The sequence below is a fragment of the Melospiza melodia genome, chromosome W, assembly GCF_035770615.1.
Source record: "Melospiza melodia melodia isolate bMelMel2 chromosome W, bMelMel2.pri, whole genome shotgun sequence".
In the NCBI taxonomy this organism is placed as follows: Eukaryota; Metazoa; Chordata; class Aves; order Passeriformes; family Passerellidae; genus Melospiza; species Melospiza melodia.
The window spans coordinates 15,587,821-15,614,787 of NC_086225.1; the positions used below are offsets into that span (position 1 = coordinate 15,587,821).

The 26,967-nt window shown below is 45.9% G+C and overlaps 2 protein-coding genes across 4 annotated transcripts in view; both read right to left on the reverse strand.

Annotated features, from left to right (window-relative positions):
* Positions 1–1,819, reverse strand: part of LOC134431480 (mothers against decapentaplegic homolog 7-like) — a 37,391-nt gene extending 35,572 nt beyond the window's left edge. For 2 of the 3 annotated variants that reach the window (XM_063179494.1, XM_063179493.1), the window contains exons 1-2: positions 1,309–1,819; positions 721–774 (exon numbers count right to left, since the gene is read on the reverse strand). In XM_063179494.1, coding sequence (XP_063035564.1) covers positions 721–774; positions 1,309–1,819 — 565 coding nt within the window. Of the gene's footprint in view, positions 1–30; positions 34–720; positions 775–1,308 lie in introns of all 3 variants that reach the window. The other variant, XM_063179492.1, reaches the window with a different exon arrangement.
* A 25-nt stretch (positions 1,820–1,844) lies between these two features.
* Positions 1,845–26,967, reverse strand: part of LOC134431521 (uncharacterized) — a 99,983-nt gene continuing 74,860 nt past the window's right edge. The window contains exons 3-5 of the mRNA XM_063179520.1: positions 8,137–8,355; positions 7,775–8,002; positions 1,845–2,022 (exon numbers count right to left, since the gene is read on the reverse strand). Coding sequence (XP_063035590.1) covers positions 1,845–2,022; positions 7,775–8,002; positions 8,137–8,355 — 625 coding nt within the window. The remainder of the gene's footprint in view (positions 2,023–7,774; positions 8,003–8,136; positions 8,356–26,967) is intronic.

The window sequence follows — 26,967 nt, forward strand, 5'->3', positions numbered from 1 at the left end:
TTGAGGAGCCAGGAGCTGCTCCTTCCTGACCTGCTCCCCTTTCTGATTCTCCCCACATCTCCTCCTTCTTCCAGACTGATTTATCTCACACCCGGCAAGCTCACTGCCAACCAAGCGTTTATGCAATCACAAAAGAACTGGTGCCAGCCTCAAACGGGCTTCTCCCCTGGCACCCTGACATTCAATTACAAGCAACAGGCATGCAAAGCTGTGCTAAAAAATAAGAAAAGAACAAGAAAAAAAAACATTTCAACCCCTTTTCCTAATTTTTTCAACCTGACAAGGTGGGATTAAGTTCCTTTAAAAAGACAAAGATTTCTAACAAGTCCATTTATCAAGGTTCATTTGGATTCCCAGGAATCAGGGAGATGAGGTGCTGGTTCCTAGCACAAATCCCTACAAAATTCACCTAGGGGTGCGGGACCACTGCCATTTCCAGCTGGGTCCCATGATTTTCCTGGCTGATTCGAGCAATGCAGGCCTGTGCTGCAGTGCAATCCCTCCTAGAGTTTCTTGTCAAAGCTTTAAAATCCTACTTTATGCAGAGGGTGTCTTAGATAAATTATATGTTAATTATATGTCTTCAAGAAGTGGCAGGATGCATAGAGGCAAGCAGCCCAAAAGCAAAATGCATAACAAAGGCTGGAGATGTTTCCCTTAGTTAAGAAAGGGATTGTTTTCCCTTTTATCTGTAGTCTGCATTGCAAAAAGTCCACTTACCACTTGGCTTGAGAAAATCCATTGAATATCTGGAGTAGGGTGGAGGGGGAGACTCTGGAATTAGAAAAGTACAGAGAAAATAAAGGCAGAGCCATGAGAAAGAAAAAAAAAAAAAAGATGAGAATTTATGATAAGAGTGGTATTCTTTTAGCAAAACTGTCTTAGCTCTGGGGGTTGGAGGCAGGGCAGAGGCAGTGATTGCCTTGATATTTAGCTGTCAGATAAACAAAAGGGGCCGTCTGGCGCCAACCTCCGTGCTATCTACTCGGGCTGTCTAAGCAGGGCCTCCTTGGCTCGGCGGAGCCACAGCAGCGCTTGGGCCGCTCGGCCCTTAATCCCCAGCACCGCGCGGAGACGGAGGAGAGACTGCTCCGCCCGCCGTGCCGGGGCGGGAACTCACCCCCTCCCCTCTAAACAGAAAAAAAATTAAAAAATAAACCAAGGCAATGGAAATAAGGTTTCGTGTGTAGGTTCGTTGGTTTGGTTTGGTTTTTTTTTTCCAGAGGGGGAAAAAAATTGGTGGGCTGGAAGGCGAATGGGGCTTCATCCCTCCATCTTCCCGTACCCCTGCTCCCTCCGCCGCCGTACCTAGCTCGCACAGCCGGCTGAGGTGGTGCGGGTTGCAGCAAACAAGCTCGGGGTGAGCCTTGCTGTAGGATTCACAGCAACATAATCGCTTCACTTCGGAGCAGTGGCGGAGGTCGGGCCAGCGGAACACCTTGCAGAGCAGCATCGGCAGAGGGTACCAGTGCTGGCCCAGCCGGGAGTCAGCCTTGGCGGGCAGCAGCAGGCAGGGGGTCCGCAACCCACCGCGGGACTCCACGGCGTGCAGCAGCTCCTCCAGCTGCCGCTCCTTCAGCCGTTTCAGCACGGCGTGGATCAGCGCCTTCAGTTCCGCCTCCGCGCCCGCCGACGCCCGCCCGCCGCAGCCCGCCTTGCCCGGGCAGCACCCGCACTCCCCGCCGCAGGCAGGCGCCCGGGCCTCGGCCTCGGTCACGGGCGCGCCGGAGTCGCCCGCCGCCACCTCCTCCTCCTTTCCGCCGGGTGCACGGCTCCGCCAGAGCCGCCGGACGAGCACAGAACGTTTGGTCCTGAACATACGGGACGAGAGGAGGGGGCTCCAGCTACAAAACGGGCATGTCGTCCGCCGAGCATGAAGGGGGCCGGGAGCCGAGACGTGGCGGCGGCCAGCGGCGGGCGGCGGCAGGGCCAAGGCGGGCTGTGACATGCGCCAGTCTCCGCGCTGGGGCCGCGGGTCCCACCGCCTCCTGCGGGGGGCTGCACTGGTCGCGCCTCCGCCCGCTGCGAGGGCGCAAGGGAAGAAAAAAATCAAATTAGGGAAAAACCGGGAAGGAGTGGGGAGCCGCTGCTCGCCTCGGCTTTGCACTTAAAAGAAAAAGCCCGTTTAGAACCTGCGGCGCCCGACACGGGAAGAGGGGGGCGGAGGCTGTCGGCGTCGCGCCGCCCTGTGAGACGGCGGAGCGCGGCCGAAGCCGCGGGAGAACCTTGGCTGCCCGGGAGCCGCAGTGCCCATCAACCCGTTCGCCGAGGAGGGAGTGCGGGGGGGGATAAGGAGGCAGGGATACGGCAGGGCAGTATCAAAGGATAAAAAATAAAAAGCGATTCAAAAGGGTGTGTAGTGAAAAAAAAAATTAGAAATATTTAAAAAAGCTGAAACACCAACCCTAAGTTTTGGACGTCGGTTTAAGCATCTGTCACAAAAGAGACGAACAAGCGCATCCACTGTTGTATCCCTTTTTAAAGCCCGGATCGTCTTGAGGGAGTGTTCGAGGTGGACTCTTTTCCTTCTTTTTTCCAAAGATTTTAGTCCACATGGACACACACATGGAATCATGATCCGACTGCTACGAAAAGAGAAGGGGGGGGGGGGGGGAGGAGAGTGGGGCTGTGTCCCCTCCTCCTTGCCTTCCCCAGCAGCGTGCCGCGGCGGGGGGAGCCGCGCCGAGCCAAACCAGCCGCCCGCAGCTCCCGGCGGTGCTTACGAGTGCGGGGCTGCCCATCGCCTGGCGACCCTCTCCTTGCTGCCAGCGCCTCTGTTTCGGTGTTTAGGGTTTTTTCCTCCTGTCTCCTCCTTCCTGCCTGCCTTCCTTCCCCCCCCTCCCACTTCTTCCTCTTCCTCTTTCTCCTCCTCCTCCTTTCTTGGCTTGAGTTGTTTTTTGTTTTTTTTTTTCTCCTTCCCTCCACTCTCTGCAACGAGCCTCCATCCCCGCACGAGCGCCTCCGTATTGTCCTTGCTGCCGGAGAGAGGAACCCCAGCGACAGAGCGGGGCACGGCGGGAGCGGAGCCGACAGCGGCGCGATGCCTGCGCCCCCTCTCCTCCGCCCAGTCCTCCGCTCTGCTCCCCCCCTGGCTCCGACGGCGACTCGCAGTGCGCAGCGGCTCCGCCCAGGCTTGGCCCCGGCCCGGCCCCGTCACGTGGGCGTCTAGACGACGTGTCGCTCCAGGGAAAAAAAAAAAAAATCTATATATTATATTTACCTCCAACCGCCTTGCACAATCGACGACTGGGGTCGCTGAAAGGTTGTGGGTCCCCCCGTCCTCGTTCCCCCATCCCAAACTCCATCCGTGCCCCAGGATGAGGGAGCCCCTTCCGGGAGCACGGCGAGGGTGCGCAGAGGCTGCTCTCTCCCCTAGACCCAGTGGGGCAGAGCAGAGGGAGCCTCCGGGGCCGGGGTGTGCCGGAGCCCACTGTAAGTATTGAAATATTGAACTAAATCAGTCATAAAAATGAAAAAGTTTATTTATATATATATATATATCGTTCTGGGCATCGAAAGAGGACACGGCACAAAAAGCAATAATAATACTTTCCACTTTTACAGCACTGGTCGCCAAAGGATGGGAAAATATTTCATAGAAGGTTGGTACACTTCAATTCTCACCAAATGCAAAGCAGAAATGATCAGCACATAGCACTCTGATATTCTCATACTACTAGTGGTAATAATCCCTTGCACCCTGGGAGCTCTGCAGATCTCACATTCCAATTGTGGACCTGCAGAGTGTTGAGAGTTTTTTGCAAGACAATGGACATATGCAACATATGCACAATCCAGCCTTCATAGAACCTGAGTAAGGTCACCATGCCCTTGAAGGACATGAAAGGAGAAGAACATGCTCAGAAGTAGACAGTTCAGGATGTAAAGGCAGACAAGAAAACCGCAGTGAGACGCATGAAGAAGAAAGACTAACTAAAATTAACTGAAAGCTTAAAACGTGCGCAAAAGGATTTAACCAATCATGTATTAGCTTGAGGTGTGAGCAGTAGAACACAATATAAATATAGCTTGCTTTTTTCAATAAATCGGCTTCACTTGATCATATTGATCATGGAGTGATGTCCTATTCCTGACCCTCTGCAGCAGAGGATGGGGAAACTGAGTCACCAAGAGGCTGTGCAGCTCTACCAGCCCTACTGCACTCTGTGGCAGAGCTGGGAAGTTCAGATAGACTTCCTAGTGCCAGGTTTCGCAGGGCAGAAGCCCCCAAGGGTCCCCATCACACATGCACTCCCATGGAGGAGTAACTCCTTTTTCATATAATAAGTGCAGGTGCATAAGTTGCTTCAAGGTCACTCACTAAGTCAGTTATCACATTGGAAGGAAAAACCAAGGCTTAAATCATGGCTGCTGAAAGCTAATCTAATTCTAAAACAATTGCACCCAACTAAATGCAATAAACCACATAAAACTAATACACCATGCAGGCAGGGCATCCCTGGGGTGCCTGTCCTGAATCCCTGCCTTTGGTGCTGGCAGGAGTACAGGAATAATTTTAAAGCCCAGTCATGCAAACGTTAATGTGAGCAGGTCAGTGGGAACAAACAAAGAGAATCTGGAAAGAAAGGAACCAGGAAAGAAGGAATAGGAGAAAGGCTCAAAGAGCAGGAGGTGCAGTTAGTTCAGATTTTGCCCCTGATCTCATAGGGGAAGAGTTCTTTACCGATGAGCGAGATAAAGAACCGCTTTAAATTAGAGATGCAGGTTTTTGAAAGTCTTTTTTCTGTTAGCTGTAATAAGTGGTAACATCTGTAGTGCAGAAGAAATTAGCTTGACAGGATGGCATTGGCATAATATGTGGCTTACTTGAGCCAATGCTACTGGAGTGGATTCCTTTTGTTTATCTTTAGCCATGCCCAGAGATCCTTTTCGCACATGTCTAATTGGTATCCCAGTGAGTAATTTTACTGGTTTTGCAAAGTGGGTAGGAGCTAGAGGAAAGCCATATGTAGGAACAAATCGATCAAGCGCAGAGAATCATTGGTGTAACATCACCAAAGGTGGTACAGAATTGGACATATGCTAAAGGCTGGGAATTAAGCCAAACGGCAAAGGCTTCCAAGCAGGTATGATAACACAATCACTGAATGAAACTGGACTAGAATCCCAAGAACTAGACCTGTTAGGATCAGTTCCTGGGAATTATTGCTTGTTTTTTAACTACTTTCTGGACCCAAAACCAAATAATATGAGCGATTTTCTAGTCCCACATCCCAAGAATAATAGTGTTGTTCTTAATCCCAATTCTCCATGGTATAAGAACATGGCCAAATGCAGCCACAATTGGACTTACCATGGCAGTGCTGGTGCAAATGCGACTGTAAGAAAGCTTCCACCAGGTATCTTTTTAATTTGTGGGGGTAGAGCCTGGCCTGCAATTCTGAGTAATCCATTTGGTGGACCTTGTTACTTAGGAAAACTAACCATGTTTGAACCTAGCATGCGAGAGATGCTGAATCAGACTATCTGGAGAGCAGGACATAGAACTAAAAGAGCAATCACAAGCTGAGGATCTAATTGTAATGATCATGTAGAGCTTTGGGGTGCTCCAGCAAGAATCATAGCATCAGTCCTTGTTCCAGGTGTTGCAGCTGCTCAGGCTTTGACTACATTGAATAAGTTGGGATGCTGGACAGCTAAGCAACTGAACACAACTTCAGCTATTCTAAATCAAATGCTCACTGGTGTAGGTAGTATTAGACACGGCACACTTCAAAATAGAGCCGCTATAGATTTTTTGTTGTTGGCACATGGGCACGGGTGTGAGGAGTTTGAAGGGATGTGTTGTATGAACCTTTCTGACAATTCTGGGTCCATTCACAAAAACCTCAAACAACTACAAGATAACATGAAGAAATTGACTGTGAATGACTAGGGTTTGGATGAATGGTTCAAGGGATAGGGAATAACTGGATGGTTGAAAGATATGGTAAAAGGAACTTTGTTAGTTTTAGTAGTTATTATTTTATTGCTTTATGTTATTCCATGCATAATCAAGTTGGTGACCCGCTTAGTAGAAAAGACAGTAAAGAGGGTCTGGCTGGTGCAAGAAGAAGAAGGGGGAATTGTGTGACGGTGTTCACAGGGGCTTTTGAATTGGGGAAGAGACAAGGATCTGACTCCATGTTTCAGAAGGCTTGATTTATTATTTTATTATATATATTACATTAAAACTATACTAAAAGAATAGAAGAAAAGGTTTCATCAGAAGGCTAGCTAAGAATAGACTACGAAGGAATGACAACAAAGGTTTGTGGCTCGGCTCTCTGTCCAAGCCAGCTGGGCTGTGATTGGCCATTAATTACAAACATCCAACATGGGCCAATCAAAGATGCACCTGTTGCATTCAACAGCAGCATATAATCAATGTTTACATTTTGTTCCTGAGGCCTCTCCGCTTCTCAGGAGGAAAAATCCTAAGGAAAAGATTTTTCATAAAAGATGTCTGCGACATGTCACCTTTATTTTAGTTAAATTAAAAAGAAAAGTGTTTGTAATTTTCTCTGCTGGGCTCATTGAGAGGAAAGAACAAACACTTGTCAGGTTATCTGTTGCCAATCAAAACCTCAATCAAGTGCTGATGTGGAATGATCAGGGAAATTCTTCACCTGTAGAATATAAAATTCTATCATATCACTTAAAACAATCTTACAATATAAGAAAAAGCAAAAACACTGCAAAGAAAATTCATTGCTCCAAGTCCAGACAGCTGAGTTTCAGGAGAAAGTCCATGGACTGAAGATGTTTCTCTTTGACATCTCTGAAAGTCCCTTTTGGTCCTGAAACAGACTTGCAGAATCCTGAAACAAAGAACTGCTAAAGAAAATCATCAACAGTTATCAAAAATCCATTGACAGTCATCAAACAATTTTGAGAAAATTTCTAGAATGTCTTGGCCACAGCCCTTTATTGAACCACTTGGGCTGAGGCTAATTTTTGGCTCTTCAATGCTTTTGAGCTGCTACTAACTCTTTCAACTCTTTTTATTTAATTTTTTTTTTTTTTTCGGAAAGAGCAGCAGCAGGAGAGGAGCCTGAGAGGAGACCCTGGCCCTCTTGGAAGGATCAGGAACCCCAGACCTGGCCCACAGAATGGTGGCCCAGGTCCTGACGGGGGAAGCAAAGCCCCCAAACCCTACAGCTGGCCGGGTGGTGGCCCTGGCCCAGGGAACCGAGCCAAACGGCCCAGACCCGGTCCGTGAGGCAAGCCGTGTTCTCACAACCTGGCACCCTGCTGCCAATGCCTGGGCAGCACGAGTGACCAAACGCTTCCTCCTCCCTTGACTACCAGTACAGACCAGCACCTGGGGAAGAGGAGCTTTCCCGAGAATCGTCATCTCGGATCTGGGGATGTTTTGTCCCCACAGCAAGCGAGCGATGGTCGCTTTCCGCTGTTTCTCTTGCCTCTGAAATGCAAATGCAAAAGGTGTTCCCGCTTCCTGCCCCTTGGCACCACCTCAACCCCCTCTGGGCTGGGGACCAGAGGCAGAACTCCCGGGAGCCACCTCTCCCTCGCCGCTGGGGTGCACGAGGGGACTCAGCCACTCAAACCCCCAATGAGAACCTCCCGACCAAACACGAACCGGCCCGCGAAAAACACTGAGTTGGAAAGCAGGCAGCCAGGCTGCGCCCACACTCAGCTGTTGGGCCATGCCTCCTCCACGGAAGGAGAGGCCGACGCCTCCTTCCCCTGTCCCAGCTCCCCCCGCAGGGGCAGCCCCAGGACAGCTCGAAAAACTCGGGGAGGAAGTCACCCTGGGTGCAGGTGCCGCGCCACCTTCCGCTGGGGGCGGCGGGACCGCGGGCGGCTCTGATGACAGTTCCGCGGGCTCGGCGTCGTTTTCAGCATCATCTTGAACTGGGACCGGTCCGGCGGAAGGCGGCGAGGCCGCCCGGCGGGCCAGTGGGGGCGGCGAGGCTGGAGGGAGTGCCTCCCCCGCCGGGTAGGGGACAGCAGCCACATGTACTCCGGGTTACGGAAGCTGCGGTGGAGACACAGACAGCAAAACCGGCGGAGCCGGCATGGGAGACAGTGGGACAGCCGGAGGGCGGGGGGGGGGGGGGGGGGGGGCGGGGCCGTGGGGTCGGCCCTTGGGGCGTCTGGGATCGGCCACACAGGTGCAGTCGCTGAAACAGCTGGAGCCGCAGGCGGGACTGGCCAGGGAGGCGGCCACACCCGTGGGGCTGGTTGGGACGGCCCCGCGGGCCCGGGAGGCGGTGCCGCAGGGACCGGCGCTGCCCGCAGGGCTGGGCAGGGCAGGGCCCGCAGTGCCGGGCGGGGCGAGACCCGCGGCGCTGGGTGGGGTGGGACCCGCGGGGCTGGCTCAGATTCCCCCTGAGGGCAACGAGGGGGGGAAAAACTGCTCCGTTTGATCATGCTCCAAAGGCGCAGAAAAAAACTCTTTGGCTGCGGGCAAAGCTTCGCCCCCCCACTGCAATTCAGGGGGGCTGGAAACCAGCAGGTCTTTTTCCCGCAGAGGGTCCTCTCTTGCTGGAAAAGGGGCTTGCCCCCTGCAGTCGGCAATCCACTGAAATGAATCTGCTTTCCGTTTCAAAACTGGGAAGAGCGTTTTGAATGGCGGATGTTATGAACAAAAATTCAGTTGATTTTTTTCTGTGAGAAAAAGGTTACCACTACTGCTGGGCTGCTGCCTGTGTTATAGTAATTACGGGTCGTTTTTGTTAATAGTTGTTTTTGTATCGGTAAAAGCCCTGGCTGGGGCGAGTTAATAGCTCTTCTCTCAGACAGTAAAGGGTGCGGTACCTCCCGAACAGTGAGGAGAAAAGACTTTGGAGGGGAGGGATACGCAAAATAACTCTAAGGACCAGCATGCTATGTGGGACCCCTACTCCAAACGTGCAGGAAGAACCCCAAAAACAACGAGCCACCTAAGAGCTGAGAGACTGGAGTGATGTCTGGACGTGAGGAGCCGAGTGCTGAGCCTGCAGAGATGCGGAACACCTTCGGAGTCCCTCTCGCCCTGACCAAGGGAGTCGTCCCGACGCCGGGAGCCGGCGGGAAGTGGCTGGGAAAACTAACATTGGATGGGATCACCACGCCCTAAAGGCTCCCACGAGGGCCTGGTACCCCAGCTCTGCTCCTAGTGGACAAAGCTGCGCAAAAGCTGTGCGTATCCTCCTCCTCTGAGTCGCCCTGGAAGAGACGACGGGAGACTGCAGCCCCGTTGAGCTGCCCAATCCTGAGCAGATCACTTTTAATAAAGGCATTAAGAAGGAGAAGAAGTCTCCTGGCCCTGTTTTTTTCAGCGGATAAACCTGAGGATATCCAAAATCCTGACACCGAGCCACAATAATGAATTCCATGCATTCCCATATGTACAAATCAAGGGCATAGAGCACATTCGTGAAAAACCCATGGAACTTTGCCCATCAGAAAAACTCATAGAAATGTCTATTCACCATAGGAACTCTGTCCTTATGACCCCATTTTTGCCAGAGGGTAATAAGTCTCTCCTCTGAGGGGGAGAATGGAAGCTCTGCCTCCGTAGGCACCCTCACCCACATGTGCAGCCACATTCTACGAAGGGCAGCATCGTCAGGAAGGGAAGAGTTAACAGTACCTTCTGACAGTGTCCTCCAGGCTCCAGCAGGCTGCTTGGTGCTGCTAAGCTTTCTGGACATCTTCTCTGGAGACATTCCAAAAGGATCTCTTAGTGGTCAGCCTTGGCTGTGAACTCTGCCCAAATTCAGGATCTTCAGTTCTTCAGCTCCTGGCTAGAATCCACTTCTGTGGTCACTTATGAGGTGACCATCAATGCCACACACTCGGGGTTTACCCAGTGTAGCAATGCTCCTCTGGGGTCTCACCAAGTGATGGATTCCTCTTCAGTCACTCGGGGTCACCAATTGTGACGGTGTTCACAGGGGTTTTCGGACTGGGGAAGAGACAAGGATCTGACTCCATGTTTCAGAAGGCTTGATTTAATATTTTATGATATATATTATATCAAAACTATACTAAAAGAATAGAAGAAAAGGTTTCATCAGAAGGCTAGCTAAGAATAGAATAGCAAGGAATGATAACAAAGGTTTGTTGCTCAGCTCTCTGTCCAAGCCAGCTGTGCTGTGATTTGCCATTAATTACAAACATCCAACATGGGCCAATACAAACATCCAACATGGGCCAATCAAAGATGCACCTGTTGCATTCAACAGCAGCAGATAATCAATGTTTACATTTTGTTCCTGAGGCCTCTGCTTCTCAGGAGGAAAAATCCTAAGGAAAGGATTTTTCATAAAAGATGTCTGCAACAGAATTGTTGCAATGTATCTGAACAACTTAGGCCTCAGTGTACACCAGCCATACCATCTCTAACTGTTCTTATCAGAATTTTCTCAGGGCACCATGGAATTCATCAAGGTTGCTAAGATATAAACTGTGCTAAAATAAGAACAAAGAAGCTGAGAGACTGCATACCAGGATCACAGTGACTAGATAACAGAGGACTGTAGAGCACCTGCATGGTAACCAGTCATGGACATTGAGAAATGGAGGCAGAGAAGGAGGGAACAAGATGAAGGCACCAGTCAAGAAGTGTGATCTTAGTAGTCTGTAGAATCTATAAAAGTGTGTGTAATGTAAACAATAAAGGGCTTCTGCTTGATCATATTGGTTAGTTGTTCAGGAGTCCTGGTTTACCCAGAATAATTACCTAACTGGGTGGTATGGGGAAGGACAAAAGGTGAAGAAAACTGTTCCATAATGCCCCGTCCATCCTGGAGAGGAATTTGCCTCTGCATTTAAATTTGCCAAAAGGTTTATGTGAGATTGTGTGCTGTGATTTCCATCAAGTTTAATGGTGCTTAAAATGTAACTGCTCCAACAACAAGATGCTGCTTGGTGAATTTCCTGCTGAAGGTTTCCATTAAATCCCTATAAACAGTGTTATCTGCAATTGCTCTAACTGTTTTTCACGCTCGCAGCCTAAATACCAGAGTTGAGGCATAAAAGGATGATCCCTCAAACTACTACCTTGGACTTCAGAATTCATAATGTTAACCCTGGAGATTGGGTAATAATCAAGTCATGGAAAGACCAGGTTCTGACCTCTCAGTGGGGAGGTCCCTTTCAGGTGCTACTCATGGTTGAATTGGTGGTGCGAACTACGGAGGGGAGATGGTCTTGTGCCCACAGAATTAAGGGTCTGGTGGAAGAACCAAAGGAATGGACCATAACATCCAGACCGGGTGAGACGAGATTGACTTTTAAGTAAAGACTGAAAGGCAACCAGAAAGGCCCTGGACATCCAAGAAATAAGGTCAGGCTTCCACCAGCCATCTTAAGGACTGCTTTGAGTGGGAGATTTGGATTGTATTGGTCACTGATGTAGTCGTCCTATTTAGTAGATGGGGATTGCTGGTGCCTGTTGAGGGGAAGTACATGGGAAACAGTGGAAAGTGCTGGGATGATTCGCTTGGGAATTGACAAGTGGAGTACGACAGGAGCTGGAGGGCAAGACCGGGTTGATCTGTGTGCTCGCCATTGAGAAGATTATATAACTCTGCTGTGGGCAGCAACCCTGTAGGCATGGTAGGTGGTGGTAGAAGCCATACTGGACCTCTATCATTCCCTTTCTGTCTATTCCTCCTGGAATCCAAACAAATTCTTGACCAATCATTTTATGTGGGTACTCTTTTCATTGCTCACACTATTTTCAATTTGCACTGTGTCCTGAATTGCCAAGCAAATTGTATTCTATTTGCCATCTGTATGGCAGTTGTCTTCTTGTTAAGTGGGCAGATTTCCTTATTTTTTTCACAACTAATCCTCCCTCGGGGAGACATCTGCTGATAATAGGCTATTGAATGTCACTGCATGACTGGTAAGAACTATAGCATCCCATTGTGAGATGCTCTGCCCAGAGGGAGGAGCCAAGCATTCCTACCCAGATATAATCTTGAGATTCTGGAACACCAGCTTCTCCAATGGATTTCCCTGAGGAACAGCTGCCTCTTCCACTGGATCTTCAGAGTCAGACCACACCCTTTCTACAGGATCACTGCTCCAACAGAACCACACCTGACACTCCAGGAGGACTGCAGCCACAATTCCAATTGGACTGATACCAACATCCTGACCAACAGCGTGTCAGGTTGTATTCTGACTCTGTCAGTGTTGTTTTGGTTTACTGCATTGTTTATTTTATCTTTTTATTTTCTTCCCTAATAAAGAACTGTTATTCTTGCTCCCATATTTTTCTTGAAAGCCCCTTAATTTAAAATTTATAGCAAGTCGGAGGGAGAGGGTTTACATTTTCCATTTCAGGGAAGGGTCCTGCCTTCCTTAGAAGACACCTGTCTTTCCAAACCAAGACACACTGTTATGACCCATCCAAATTATGCTGAAGAAGCAAAACAAACTAGAAAACCCCACAAAGAAGCCAAAGAGATCTATGAAAAGCATGAGTGGAAAATGGGAATTTATTGCTCTAGCCAAATGACTCTAAAAAGGAAAAAGGGGCATTGTTATAGATGATTAATATGATGATTGGCTCTCGCAATTAAGGGATGAATATTGTGCGCATGTTAAGAGAAGCTTTGTTGATGTATGGTTATGTTATTGTAGTTTGTTGTTTGGACACCTTCTGTTCTCCCCATAGTCCCCTTTTGTATTGTTGCCACCAAACAATCTTGGTTGTCAGAATTTTCAGGGACATGTGGAGAGAGGGTGTGTACATGTGCCCCTTGCATGGGGCAGTTGGGAATGGGAATAGCTTATTGCTGGGGAGGCTTGGCATGACAACACCTCACCTCCAATCAAGTTGCAAGAAGGTCTCCACCAATGGATGGCAAAGAAGAGTTGACTGGCAGACTTTGGGAGGGACCAGGGTTGGCTGATGCAATACCAGCGCTATAAAAGACAGAGCTGCCATTTTGTGGATGAGCCTCTGGCAGTCAGCCACAATCCCAGTGCTGTCCCTTTTTCCTTATTCAGTCCTTTGTTGTATTTGTTGAGGTTTAACGAACCTTTGAAATTTTAAAGTGAGCGGTCGCTTCTCACACTAGAAAAGGAGGATATAAATACCTCTTAGTCCTCACAGACCCTTTTTCGGGTTGGCCAGAAGCTTTCCCTTGTAGAACAAATAAAGCTAGAGAAGTTGTTAAAGCCTTAGTACAATAAATTTTTCCACTATTTGGAATACCTAGGGAAATTAATTTTGATAGGGGACCACATTTTGTAGCCCAGGTAGTGCAGAAAGTAAGTAATTTATTAAGAATACAAGGGCAAAAGCACAAACTTAGAAACAAAATAAAGAAGGGTACTTACTTTTAAGGCATGCAATATTTGTAAAGAATTAAAAATCAACAGAAAAAGGGGGGATTGAAAGGAGTTGATTAATAGCTAACCTATGTAAGAATGAGTTAACTATTAAGAGTCAGCAAATATTAATCATAAGCCTAAGAAGCAGGATGTGCCTTAGCCTTGTCAAGAGAAGAGGAAAAAAAACTGTTGAAACCAAAGGGAAAAAAACCCAAACACTGAACCAGCCAGCGAAGGACTGTGCATGCTTCAGAAAGAAAGGTGGAAAGTGCAAAGTAAGGAAGACTGGCAGCCTTCATCAGAATGGCCGCCGAGGAAGACTCAGAGCCTTCCTCAGTGCAACAACCAAAATACACTATGCTTGCACGCCACATATGCTAATGATATTAATGACTTCTAAGAAGTAATTTGTATAACCACTCCTATCCCAAGGAATGTAATGAATATGCATGAAATTTAACCATATATTGTGCTGTGTAAAGTGCTGAGTGTGTGTGTTAGGAGGAATGATCCCCCAAGTGCCAGGTGCCAAATAAAGCAAATACCTCACTGAGTCATTCTCTGAGGTGACCCTTGGCTCAGCGTTGAAGCGAATCATGGCCAGGGCCCAAGCTTTGACTGGTAAGCTTTCCCTAGAATACTTACAAGCAAACTTTTATTAATATAACCAAAAGAATGCATATAAGTAACATAAAATACTTATCTTCGAGCTAAATCTCTTTATACATACTTTATGTATTAACATTATCTGGATCCAGAAACATATTACAATCACACAGTTAACCTTAAATCTTTCTAATAGATAGTCATGTCAAAATTTACAACTTAGCAAAAACATAAATTAAGTTTTAATTATGAAATGGAATGCAAACATATTGACTTCTTTCAATTATTTATCTCTTCACTTGCTAAATGACATATATAATAATTAAATACACCAGCAGGAAACTTAATATTTAAATTAGCTAATTTTCTTTCACAGAAGATATATATAAGTTTATAAATCCAGGTCTGGAACATTACAATTATATTAACATTAACTCCCTAAGTGGTTTCAAAAGATAGGAACATGACTTCACAAGAGCTGATCTTCCCCTGAACCGGGGGACAGATCAAAATACCCAATAACTGGTAACAACACATCTTTCTCATGAATGGAGACAGTGATTAAACAGACAGAACCTTGGGAAACAATTTAAAATTTCCAGGGAATGTTTCTGCTTAGGGATGAAAGGAATGAGGGACTTGTCTTTACAAACAAACTGTGGGTCTGCTGATAAATAGAACTTGACACTGAGAGATGAAAGAAACAATGAGAAGAATCATAAATTCCATAAAGAATTCCACTGAGTGACACAAGGAAAAGACAAAGTGGTGGGGGCTATACATTAGAAGGGGGTCTTAGAAATTAGGCATTTCAGGAAAATCTGTACCTCTCAAGTACCTCAGCCAATGGGGAAAGAGAGAGGGACGTACGGCTGGAAAAATAGGATAAAAAGGAGGCTGCGTCCCTCAAAAATTTGAGAGACTCCAGGGGAAATGCCCCATGGCCTCTCCCTTTATTTGAATAAAGTAACAGGACTCCTCTGTCTCCTTTTTGGACATAAACCTCTGGTGTTTGTGGATTAATTCTCCTGACAATTTGGGGGCTCTTGTCTGCGATATTTCCACCATGCAGGGGTGGTGAGCAGTGAGTGGAGCTGAAGGCGTGCCTCACCCAGTTTCGGTGATCAGCTCCCCTTGCTGGTGGCCAGCACCAGGTGATAGATGGTGTTCCTGATACTGTCCAGGAGACAGATGAGTGGTGGACTGGGGGGTCTGTGAAGAGTCCACACAGGGAAGGACCACTGAAAATCTCACCAGTGAGTAAAATGGGATCTCTGGGGAGTAAACCTGGGACAGTACCCATGGAGGGTTTCAAAGTAAAGCCGGGAAGAGGTCCCAGCAAAAGGGATGACGATCCCAAAATATCTCCAAAGAATCCCTTGGAAGAATGTGGAGTTGGCTTACACATTCTCCCAGAGGTAATTAAGGACATAGATGCCCAAAGGGGGCAATAAGAGAAAGTCAAGATGGTGTCTCAAGAATCCATGGTCCAGGGCCATTAAGGGGAGTTGAGAAGGGATCTTGACAACAGAGGATGGATGGATGGATAGTGTTGGTGTGTTGGAACAGAATTGGTTGAAGGGGAGTATGGAGAGATATGGTTGAGGCAAGGAGTGGCAGGACTGGGTGCGGAGGTCCAGGATCAGGAACACAGGCTGGGGATCTGTGGGGACTGTGGGGCAGCCAGGGCTCAGCATCAGGCAGTGCCTGATCCTGCTACACCTGGGCAGGGGCGACAGTGGCTGTGGCCCCCATGAGGCTGCGGGACACCCTGGCCCAGTGAGCCCAGTGAGCCTGTGGGAGACCCTGGCCGCCTGTGATGCTGCTGACTGTGCCGACCTGGAGCGCTGGGCGGGGGACCACATTTGGACACTGCGGCAGGATAGACACCGACTCTGTTATACAGTGTGTGATAAAGAGAGAGAGAACAAGGAGGAAGGAACATCTGGGAAATGTAGATAGTACGTGGAAAGATTAGCACTTTCTTGTAAGGATTTTTTTTTGGTTCACTGGAGAAACGAATGGTTTTGAGCTGTGGGAGAATGAATACCCATAGGCAGTAGTGGAGGGGACTGGAGGAAGGACAGAATAAGCCCCTGGATGAACTGGTTAGGAAGCTTATGTAGGAAGGGATGAGGAAAAGGTGAAAGCAAAGGCAAAGGTGAGGGCAGAAGCGCCAGGTTTAAAACTAAAAAGGGGGAATGTATAGGGAGTTACCCTAAGTGAGATTAGATAAAACTGTTTATGTGCTAAACTTTTTACATCCTTTAACTGACTTACAACTACCTCCTGTATTCTATAATTTTTCTTCTTTGAATTCTAAATAGTCAAATGTTTGTAAAAATATTAAGGTATGTATCGATGCCAGGCAACCCCAATGTAGGGAATAATGTGCTCTGACTCCATGATTCAGAAGGCTGAACAATTGCTTTATTAAGCTATACTTTATTACACTAATACTATACTAAATTACACACTAAAAAGATACTAAATATAAATCCGTGACTGTCTGAGACAGCCAGGACACAGCTTTGACCCAATTGGCCAAGGAATCAAAACAACCTTCACCGGTATCCAATTAACAAATCCCTTTGGGTAAACAATCTCCATAACACATTCCACATGTGCAAAACAACAGGAGCAGTGAATAGAGATAAGAATTGTTTTCTCTTCTTCTCTGAGGTTCTCACTGCCTTCCCCAGGAAAAATCCTTGTGAAACTTGTGCCTGTTGCTCTCTGTGAAGAGAGCTGCGGCCACAGGTATGGGTTAAAGATTTGATTCCTGGAAGGTAGACTGGCTCAGTGGAATTAATAATGCAAAGGAAATGACGTATTCTGTTAGAGAATGGCCCTCATTGGGGTTTTGCTCATTGCTAAGTCTTATTTGGACTATATAGGAAGAAATAGGATAGGTGGTTCCACAGCTGAAGTAGAATGAGTCGGTGGCACTGGCCACTAGGTGGATTGAAGCACGGACCTTCAAAGAACATGCTGTGAAGATGATAATTCAAGGCAGAGCAAATGGGGATATTTACTCACGCTGAAAACTCAAATTTAAGTTGGTGGATGTTACCTTTACTTTAGTTCTTTGTATTTTTCTACAGAGAGATTGGTAGTACTGAGTAATGTGTCTTGTACCATTTCCTTTATACGGCACTGTCATTCCCAAAAAAGGGGAATTTAATGTACCTAGGGGAGAAGCGTTGCCTTTGCATAGGGATTTTGAATTAGTAATTTAGGTTCCACACTTTGAACAACTAGGTTAGTTGCCCATTATGACAGCAGCAACCAGTTGTAAAGTTAAGTGGATGCTACTTAGTTCTAAGTGGTGACTAGGCAGATGACTTGGTCTCTAATTCTGTGTGGAGAAAAATCTATTCAACTAAAAGTGAAAGCATCATCCTGCCATAAATGTGTCATTAAGGGAGTGTGGGGTCTCTAACAGCATTTGAAAATTCATTTTCTATGTGCTGTGTTGGTGCATCTTTATTGTTAGTGCATGGTTATAAACATCAGGATTTTGAGGGTATGCGTTGTATAGGCTTGTTAGGGCATAGTGAATCAGTTCATGGGAGTTTTGGATTTGAAGGAAGAAGTTAGTAGTTTGCAGGTGAATGAAGGATGGAAATAGTTGAGTGGTTTCCTTGCAAGTTGGGGTATTGTTAAATGGTTTGGCGGATCCTTGGAAGTTGGGTTGTTAATTTCACTTGTGGTTGTCATCATTGCTTTGTGTTACCCCTGTCTGCTTGGATATTTGCTAGGGCCCTCCAAAAGTCCTTAGCAGTTGTGTTTGTGGTTCAAATACAAACAAGGGGGAATTGTGAAAGAGGTTTTACAGTGACTTCTGTGAGCCAGAGAGAAGTTTGATAAGAGGATCCATGTTTACCCCTGTCCTAGGTTGATTATATGATGTTTTTATCCCCAATCATCTTGTTCTGTTTATGCTGAATAATAAGTTTTGCACCTTTAAGACTTGTTCCAGAGAGTGAAGGGGGGCAGAGAAGAAGCACGCAGTTTGTTTTCAGACACTGCACTCACTCCTCCACATTCCTCCTCCTGGACTGTGTTGTATGCAGATAGACACACAGCAGGATAGAGCTCTCCTTTGTTTTAGTTAGTTTTAGCTCGCTGAGGCAAAGATGTTTACTGGACTGTAGGTTCTTTTTCCTTTTTCTTTGGACCTGTTTAAACCTGCTCTGGACTGAACACCCAAAAGAGCACCGGCAGCTCGCACCTGTGGCCCACCAGACCAGGCCTGGGCCGTGGCATTTCCAGCACCGGAAGCACTGATAAGAGACTGAGCGAGCTGAGCTGCAACCCGGGGAGAGGACTTTCTGAATTTGTCATCTCTTTTGGAGCAGCAAGGGGTTTTATTGCTTAATAAACAGGTATTTTCCCACTTTTCTCCAAGGAGATATTTTCTCCCAAACTGGTTGGGAGGAGGGGCCAATTGAATCTGCTTTCCTAGAGGAGCCCCTTTGGGGGTTCTCTCCCAAATTTGCTCTGAACCAGGACAACCACTGAAAGAATTATCTACCAAGGTCGTTGACATAGAAACCAAGAAAGAAAGAAGGATAAATAAGAGAAACCTGCAACTGTCTATTCCAATAAGCACTTTGTTTGTCTTTCCTGGCCAATGAGTAAAGTGTAAACTTTGAGTTTTGTAAGAATGTATAAAAAGCATGAATGCTATAATAAAACCAGGTTTGAAGCCTTCTGAAAAAGGAGTGTTGCTTTGTATTGTGACTGTCTCAACTATGACAACCACTGGGTGCAGATCCTCTGTAATCTTGTTAACAGCTCTTAGGTCCTGTACTACTTGATCTAATCTATCAGTCTACATGTAATCTATCAGTACTACTTGATGTAACCTATCAGGTAAAATGGGAGTATTAAAATTAAATTGATGCTCTTTTTAGAGTCCAAACTGCAAAAAGTTCTCAATTACTGGCCTAATCCCTTTTCTATCTTCCTTTTTCAAAGGGTACTGCCTGATCTTAAATGGTTGTTTTCCTTCTTTAAGCTTAACTTGCACAGGAAGTGCATTCTTTACCCTCTCCGGTATGTTAGAGGCTCATACCCCAGGAAACACTTGATCCATTATTTTTGCTAATTTCATCCTCATTTTCAATTTTGGTCTCACTAATTGTTAACATTAAGCTTAGTATGTCTACATATTGTTGATCCTTTACCTCCAAAATAATCTCCCTATCTTTTAATGTGATCTTTGCTTCTAGCTGCTTAACAGTGCCTTTGGAATGTTGGGCATATACAAAAACCTATGAATTTCCACTTGTTTTCTAAGTTTATATATTGATGGCTTGCAAAAATATGCTTTTTCAGATTGACCAGTTGCTCCCCTTACTATAGCATAATAATTTGTCATGGACATTAAGGCTTTATTTAACACTGAGTAGGTTGCCTCTGTGTCTACTAAAAATAAACAAACTTAGGGTTCACAAGGGTAGCCCTTTGGACAAGCAACCTCTAATAAACTCAGTGTCTTCTGATTTCTATTTTTATTCATAGGACACTTCAGCTACTTATTTCTCACTCACTCTACTTAAACTTTGTTTCACAAAATTTCCCAGTCCTTTCTTAGTTTTCTTCTCACATAATCTAATCTTCAAAATCAGCTCAATTAAAGCGTTTCCACTGACACAGGGCACACTCACTTTGTTGCTTTGCCAAATAACAGTAATGTTGTCTTGTACAAACTCCTAAAGATAAAGTCCAAACTACTGAGGTAAAGGCACCCCTTCAATCTGTCTAGCCATGGTTAAAATAAATTGCTCTCATACAAAAGGTTGTCTCTGTTACAGTAAAAACTCTCATATGCCCACAAACACAACATAACCCCCCCCAACCTCCCAAATTCACGAGAGTCAAGGCTAAGTTGCTGCAGGAGGGAAATTCCTGGAATTCCTTTAATTTGTTTTAATACAGTTTAGCATACATAAATCATCACACTGTAGTGTGCTGTACTTGTTGCAAACAAATCTTAAAATTTCTACAAACACAACTGTACAGTTCAGAGAATTAAATTACCACAATGCAGGAGAAAAACTGCACAATCCCCTTGTATCCCAAATCCTGGGAATCAGTTATAATAAACTGTCTTTTTTACAGTTCTAACAGCCCACAAACACCTGTTCAAGCTAAAACTGTTGTAGAAAGGTTGCCTAAATGGCCGAACCCTTTCAACTCAGGCTCAGTCTTAACACACAGCTAACAACACAGCTGACACAAAACAAAATTACTAGTTTGTTACAATTATAACTTCTACACAATAACCAGTAAAATCTCACACTACACTAGATGAATCTAAAGTAATCTAAAGTTGCAACTTTACAAACTCCACAAGGAGAGGGACCACAAAGGCACCATGTTACAGCCTTCAACTCTTGCCTCTCAGGTTGCACAGACAGAGGATTGGTTAATACTCAGACACAAGGCATTGATGAGAGATTGTTTATACTCAAACACTAGGTGTCACAGGGAATACGATTCTTCACAACTAGAAAGTTCACACACACAAACTTACGGGGAAAGGGGTGTGTCTTAAAGTGCTCTCTTTTCTCAACACAACACACAGCATGCAACACTTCATCATCTACCTACATTAGCATCTTCTAACATTCACACATTCTGGACACAATCAAAACAACAGTACGCAGTCAAATAGCAGTAATACACTGGAATTTGCCTAGTTCAGGCCCAGAGGTGCTAGCATGTCCCATTGACACGGCCAATTACCCTTTAGCTGGCAAGTAAACCCTACAATGTTTGCAAGCAACCCTATGGTCCCTTGTTACACACAGGGTGTCCCCTTGTAACTTACCAACTGCCCCCTCAGCTATGCGTACGTACAACTTAAAAACTAATTTCTATAATTATAAACATATCCTTTGTTTGTAATGCTAGCAGTCTTGTCTGCCCCCACGATGAGCAGTCAACTCTCCTTTTGTCCCTTAACTTGTCGTATATGCATTAAGTTTCACAATAGGTTCATGCATATTTGTCGCCATTGAGTTAGGAACGGCTAAAAGAAGACAACATTGACTCCAACACTCAGAAGGCATAAAGCAAGGTTTATTAGGAACTACACATATTTATAGATGGGATCATTCACCCAGAACCTGATTGGTCCTTAAACAACATCCCTCACACCACTGGTTAATTAGAAACAACAGTTTCTTGTAAATCTCTTTCCATAAACATCACGTACAAGCATCCCACATGTTCACAAACACCAGGTGCAGAGATTAAGATAAGAATTGTTTTAATTCTTTCTCTGAGCTTTGTCACAATTTCCCCAGGACGATGCCTGGGAAAGTTATCTGTTTCTGACTAAACTGTCAGCATCCACAGGTCCCCCTTTTTTGTTTAAAGCAGAAGGTGGCATTTATAATCCTCTTAAGGGCCCATTTCAGAAAGGAGAACAAACACAGCTCAAGAGGTCCCTTTAGCAATCTGCCGGTTATCAATCAGAACCTCAATCAGATGCTGACTTAGAACGGTCAGGGAGATTCTCCAACACATACCATCGAATTCTTTACAATCATATCCTTTTACCAACATCAAGCCTTGTTGTTCCTTCTTACAAGAAATTCTTACTAATTCTAATACAGTAACAAAACATTCTTAGTTTGCTCAAAGAACTGGCAACTGGCAGTCTAACTTGCCAACAACCCTTTTCCAGAAACAAAGAAAAAGATAGAATGCTCATTCCCTACTTGGAGAGGGACCATCTGATTGATGATAGGCATCTTGATCATTGTTCAAAGGTTTCCTGTTCGCCACATTCTGTTTTTGATGTCGCAAGTCAGGGTAAACACACCTTACAGGTATCCACCACACCCCAGTATCTGTGGAAACACATGCATACCCATGACTCCAAGCAATAAGCTCGCACGGGGCCTCCCACTTATTAGTGGTTAGGTCCCATATCCAGACTTTCGCTCGAGGCAGGTGCGTCCCACCTGAAGACTGCAATGAGAAAAAGTGATTTTAAATTACAGGATTGTTTGAATTTTGTGGCACTGTAAGATGATTGTATATAGAGCTTTTTCCAATCATCTGTGGGGGTTTCTCCAGGCATTCCCCTTTTTTTTTTTTCCAGAACACGCTTTAAAATACTATGAGCATGTTCAACAACAGCTTGATCAGTTGGAGCATGTGGAATAGCAAGTTTATGTGAGACTCCCCATAGGTGCAAAAACTGCTGTGTCTTCTGTGAGAAATAGGCGGGACCATTATCAGTTTTCACAGAAGAAGGTATACCTAAGATCACAAAAGCCATCCTCCAATGGGCAATCACATCCCGACCCTTTTCTCCAGTATGAGCAGATGGCCACATAGCAGAGGAGAAGGTGTCAATAGACACATGCACATACTTAAGTCAGCCAAATGCAGCAATATGGGTAACATCTGTTTGCCAAAGCTGCAAGGCTTTTAGACCTCTGGGGTTTGTTGCATTAGTATTGATCAAGTTATAATAAGCAGCCCAGCTCAGGTCCATGAAGCAGCCTCTGGGCTGACTGACAGAAGTTTACAGCCAATGGGAGCTCTCCTAAGATGCATACATTGTATTGGTTCAGAGTCTGGGGGCACAGAGATAGACCAATGAGCTATCTCGACCCAGGTGTTTTGAATAGGCTATAAAAGGTGCCAGACACAATAAACAATGCTGTTTGCTGATGACCAGAGGGAGTTTTGTTGTATGTTATATCTCAGACATATGAACATCACGGATTCAACTGTAATACGTGGTGACCCCTGCTGGTAAAGGTGCAGCATGCCCATGACAGTCAGCACAAGAACTAACAATGTCATGGGCCTCAGTTGGCATTAAATGAAATCGTTTCTGCAGGGTATGTGCACTTTGATGGAAAAAATCATGCAATGCTTTAGCTTGAGCAATCTTGTCAGGCTGAGGCGCTACCCACGCAGGGTGAGCCAACCTGTCAGCCCTGGCATTAGCTTCTATTATGAAACCTGGTAAATTGGTGTGACTCCGAATGTGCAAGATGTAATACAAATGAACTCGGGGCTAAATTGCACACCACAAAGTTTTCAGTAGCTGAAACCAAGCTGCGTTACTGACTTCTTTCAGAAGTGAACAATCCAAACATTTGGTTATGTCTGCGACATAAGCAGAATCAGTGACCAAGTTCAGAGGCACCTGAGAAAATTTCTGGAATGCCATGGCAGCAGCCTTTAATTCAACCAATTGGGCAAAGCCTTATTCATGGCCTTCCAGCACTTGCCACCCAGATTCATCCTTCCAAGTAACAATGGCTTTCCCAGTTTTTCCTGAGCCATCAGTGAAGACGGTGGGTCCTTGCACTGGCACACAACTATTTTTTGGCCACAAAGATAGACTGGGTAATTTTGCCAACTGCAATAACTTATGACTGGGGAGATTATAGGCAATCTGCCCAGAAAAGTTTTTCAGGGCACTTTGCAGAGGAGCACTGTTAATGAAGCTCAATTCAAAGACTTCCCGCTCTATTGGAAGAACAATTTTTGTGGGATCAGCTGCCATTAATTGCAAACACCATTGATGGCATTTGATTATCAAATGAGCAATCAATTCAAACAACGTGGGTGCTGTCTTTTTTGGTTGATGGGGCAAGAAGACCCATTCCAAAATGTGCAAGGATCAAACCATTTTTCACTCCATTGGCCAATGATACCTGTAGGATGAAAATCTGGATTGGTAATGAAAACAGTGATATCAATGGAAAGATCTACTTGATAAACCTGATGAGCAGAAACAGTTTGTTGGACTTCCTCCAGCGCTCATTGCCCCTCAGGAGTCAATTTCTGAGGTGAATTCATGTTCAGGGTCCCCCCTTAGAATATTATACAGTGGGGACAATTGTGTCATGGTTAGCCCTAAATAAGGACGCAACCAACTGATGGTACCCAGCAATTTCTGGGCATCATTCAGAGTCTTAATGGAATCCATGAATTGCACCTCTTGATGCTGAATGGTTTGATCCAGAATTTTGACTTTTAAATATTTCCAAGGAGGATGCTGTTGATCCTTCTCCAGAGCCACTTGCTCCACTAGGACCTAGCACAGAAAATCACCGCTTTCCCAGTTGAATACAAGTAAGGAAGGAACGGTGGGGAATCTAATATTAAGACATGGAAAGCGATTTCGAATAAGGAACTAGTGCAATTGAGAAATATAGCCAAGGAACATGGACGTAGTTCGCATATCTTTAGAAATTTCTTAGAAGCCATGTTCTCTGCACGTCTTGCTTCCTCACGATGTAAAAAATATTTCACAATGCCTCCTGTCACCGGCAGAATATTTGTTATGAGATAGGCATTGGAAGAAACACTTAAAAACGTTATCAGATTCATATACTGCCGATGCTACTAAGACCAACTTTACGGTAGAACAGCTGGCAGGCTAAGGAGACTTACAAAAGCCAGCTGAACAAATGGAAACTCTGAATAAAGAAGCACTGCAGGATGTAGCAATTGCAGCTAAAACCTCCTTGCTTCTTATGCAGGATGAGTCAATGCCAACAATGCATTTTTCTACTAATAAACAAGGCATTGAAGACAGCTTTATAAAATTTGTGGACAGGCTTAGGGATGCTCTGGAGAAACAAATAGAGAGCACAGAGGCAAGGAAGGAACTCTTATGTAAGCTTGCTTTCAGCAACTGAAATGAGAAATGTAAGGCCATTTTGAGGTCTCTACCTGTGGATTCAAACCCTAATATAGAGCAAATGCTAGAATGCTGTACACATCACATGTCCACTGAAAATACAGTGGCCCAAGCAGTTGCTAAGGGTATTGCTGAAGGAGTTTCTGGTGCATATGCAGTCATAGCCTCTAAAGAACAAGCTAAATGCTGTCACTGTGGGGATCTTGGACATTATATAAAGGACTGCCCGGAGAGATCACCCCCCCCCGATACCACCGTAATTCTTATCAAAGACCCCAAAATCAGCAACGCTATCAGCCGTGTCCTTTAAATTCCTTGAGCCGCCCGCTGGACCTTCGGGAGCAGCATATAAATCAAAGGCCACCCAGACCAAATCACACACCAACCCAGGCTGCTCCAGACACAAAGAAGAAGCTCCAACCCATGGGACAGCCCAGATGGGTACCTGCTGGCAACTGGTAACTGCTTTGTCCATTGACTTTAATGATAAGAATGGTCACCATGTTCCCACAGGCAAATATGGACCTAAAGGGAGTCCTTCAGACATTTTAATTACAGGTGAGTCTCTTAATACTCCAAAGGAAATCTTCGTTGTTCCGGAAGTGCTGACAGTGCAGCCTGGACAAGAGATCCTCGTGCAGGTATACTGCATAGACTTACCATTTTTTCTTTCTAAGGGGACTCCAATAGCTCAGGCCTTCTTACTCCCAAAGAATCACAGGGAACAGATACCTCTCAACCCTACAGCTATATGGGCACAAGTCATGGGACCATCCAAGCCCACCATCGAGTGCGGCCTCTCCTGCAAAGGAGAGAATACCCACCTACCGGGGATGCTGGACACCGGTGCTGATGTGACCATCATCGCCTGTTCAGATTGGCCAGCACACTGGGATCTACAACCTGTTGCAGGCATGATTTCCAGGATTGGTGGAGCTACAGTATCCTTGAGAAGCAAGAACACTGTCATCGTTGAAGGGCCTGAAGGCAAGCTGGCAACCATCTGTCCATTTGTGGTAAGGGCCCCCATCACCCTTTGGGGCAGAGACATTTTATCCCAGTGGGGAGCTTCCCTACGTATTCCCATCCAGGATTTCTAACTGGGGCCACTGAGTTAAGCGTGCTGCCAGAAACACCCCGTCTCACTTGGAAAAACCACAAGCCAATCTGGACCCAGCAGTGGCCCCTATCAAAAGCCAAGCTGCGTGCCCTAAACACCCTCGTGGAAGAACAGCTAAAAAAAGGCCACATAGTGGAGTCTGACAGCCCTTGGAACTCTCCAGTCTTCATTCTACCAAAGCCTGGGACAAACAAGTGGACGTTTCTCCATGACCTTCGCAGAATCATGAGGTCATCAAGGACATGAGCCCTCTTCAGTCTGGCCTGCCCTCCCCATCAATGCTGCCTAGAGACTGGACACTTGCTATCATAGACATTAAGGACTGTTTCGTCAGCATCCCACTGCACCCTGAGGATGCTCCACGGTTTGCTTTCTCCATTCCCTCTATTAACAAAGAGACACCACTCAAAAAAAAATCATTGGCATTTTTTGCCTCAAGGCTTAAAAAACAGCCCCACTATTTGCCAGTGGTACGTGGCTCACATCCTGCCTACCATTCGGAAATCATTTCCAGGTGCTATCATCTATCACTATATAGATGACATTCTGGTGTGTGCTTCAGACAAAGCTTACTTGGACAAAATGGTTAAAAAGACTATTGAAGCCATTGAAAAGGCAGGAATGGAAATTCGTGAGGACAAAATCCAGTACACTGAGCCATGGACTTACCTTGGAGTCCAGATTCAGGAAAGAACAATCGTACCTCAGCAGATCACCATCAATGACGACCCAAAAACCCTCAGGGACTTACACAGCCTGTGCGGATCCATCAACTGGGTACGTCCACTGCTAGGAATTACATCAGAGGACCTTGCTCCCTTGTTCAATCTTCTTCGTGGACCCAAGGAACTGGACTCCCCCTGGCACTCTCACAGAGGAAGCCAGAGGTGTCATCATCAAAGTCCAGGAAGCCCTGTCTTCACGCAAAGCCCATCGCTACGACCCCAGTCTGCCTTTCCAGTTCATCATCCTGGAAAAAGCACCTCGATTCCATGGACTGATTTTCCAATGGGACCCTCAGCTGTGAGACCCTTTGTTGATACTGGAATGGGTTTTTACAAGTAGCCAGCCTACAAAGACACTTACCACCTACCAGGAGATTATAGCACACTTAATAAAAAAGGCTAGGACTCGCCTTTGCTCTCTTTCAGGTTGTGATTTTGAATGCATATATTTGCCAATAACCCTTAAAGACTTTGAGGATTTGATCAAGACCAATGCGAGTCTCCAGTTTGCTCTGGACAGTTAT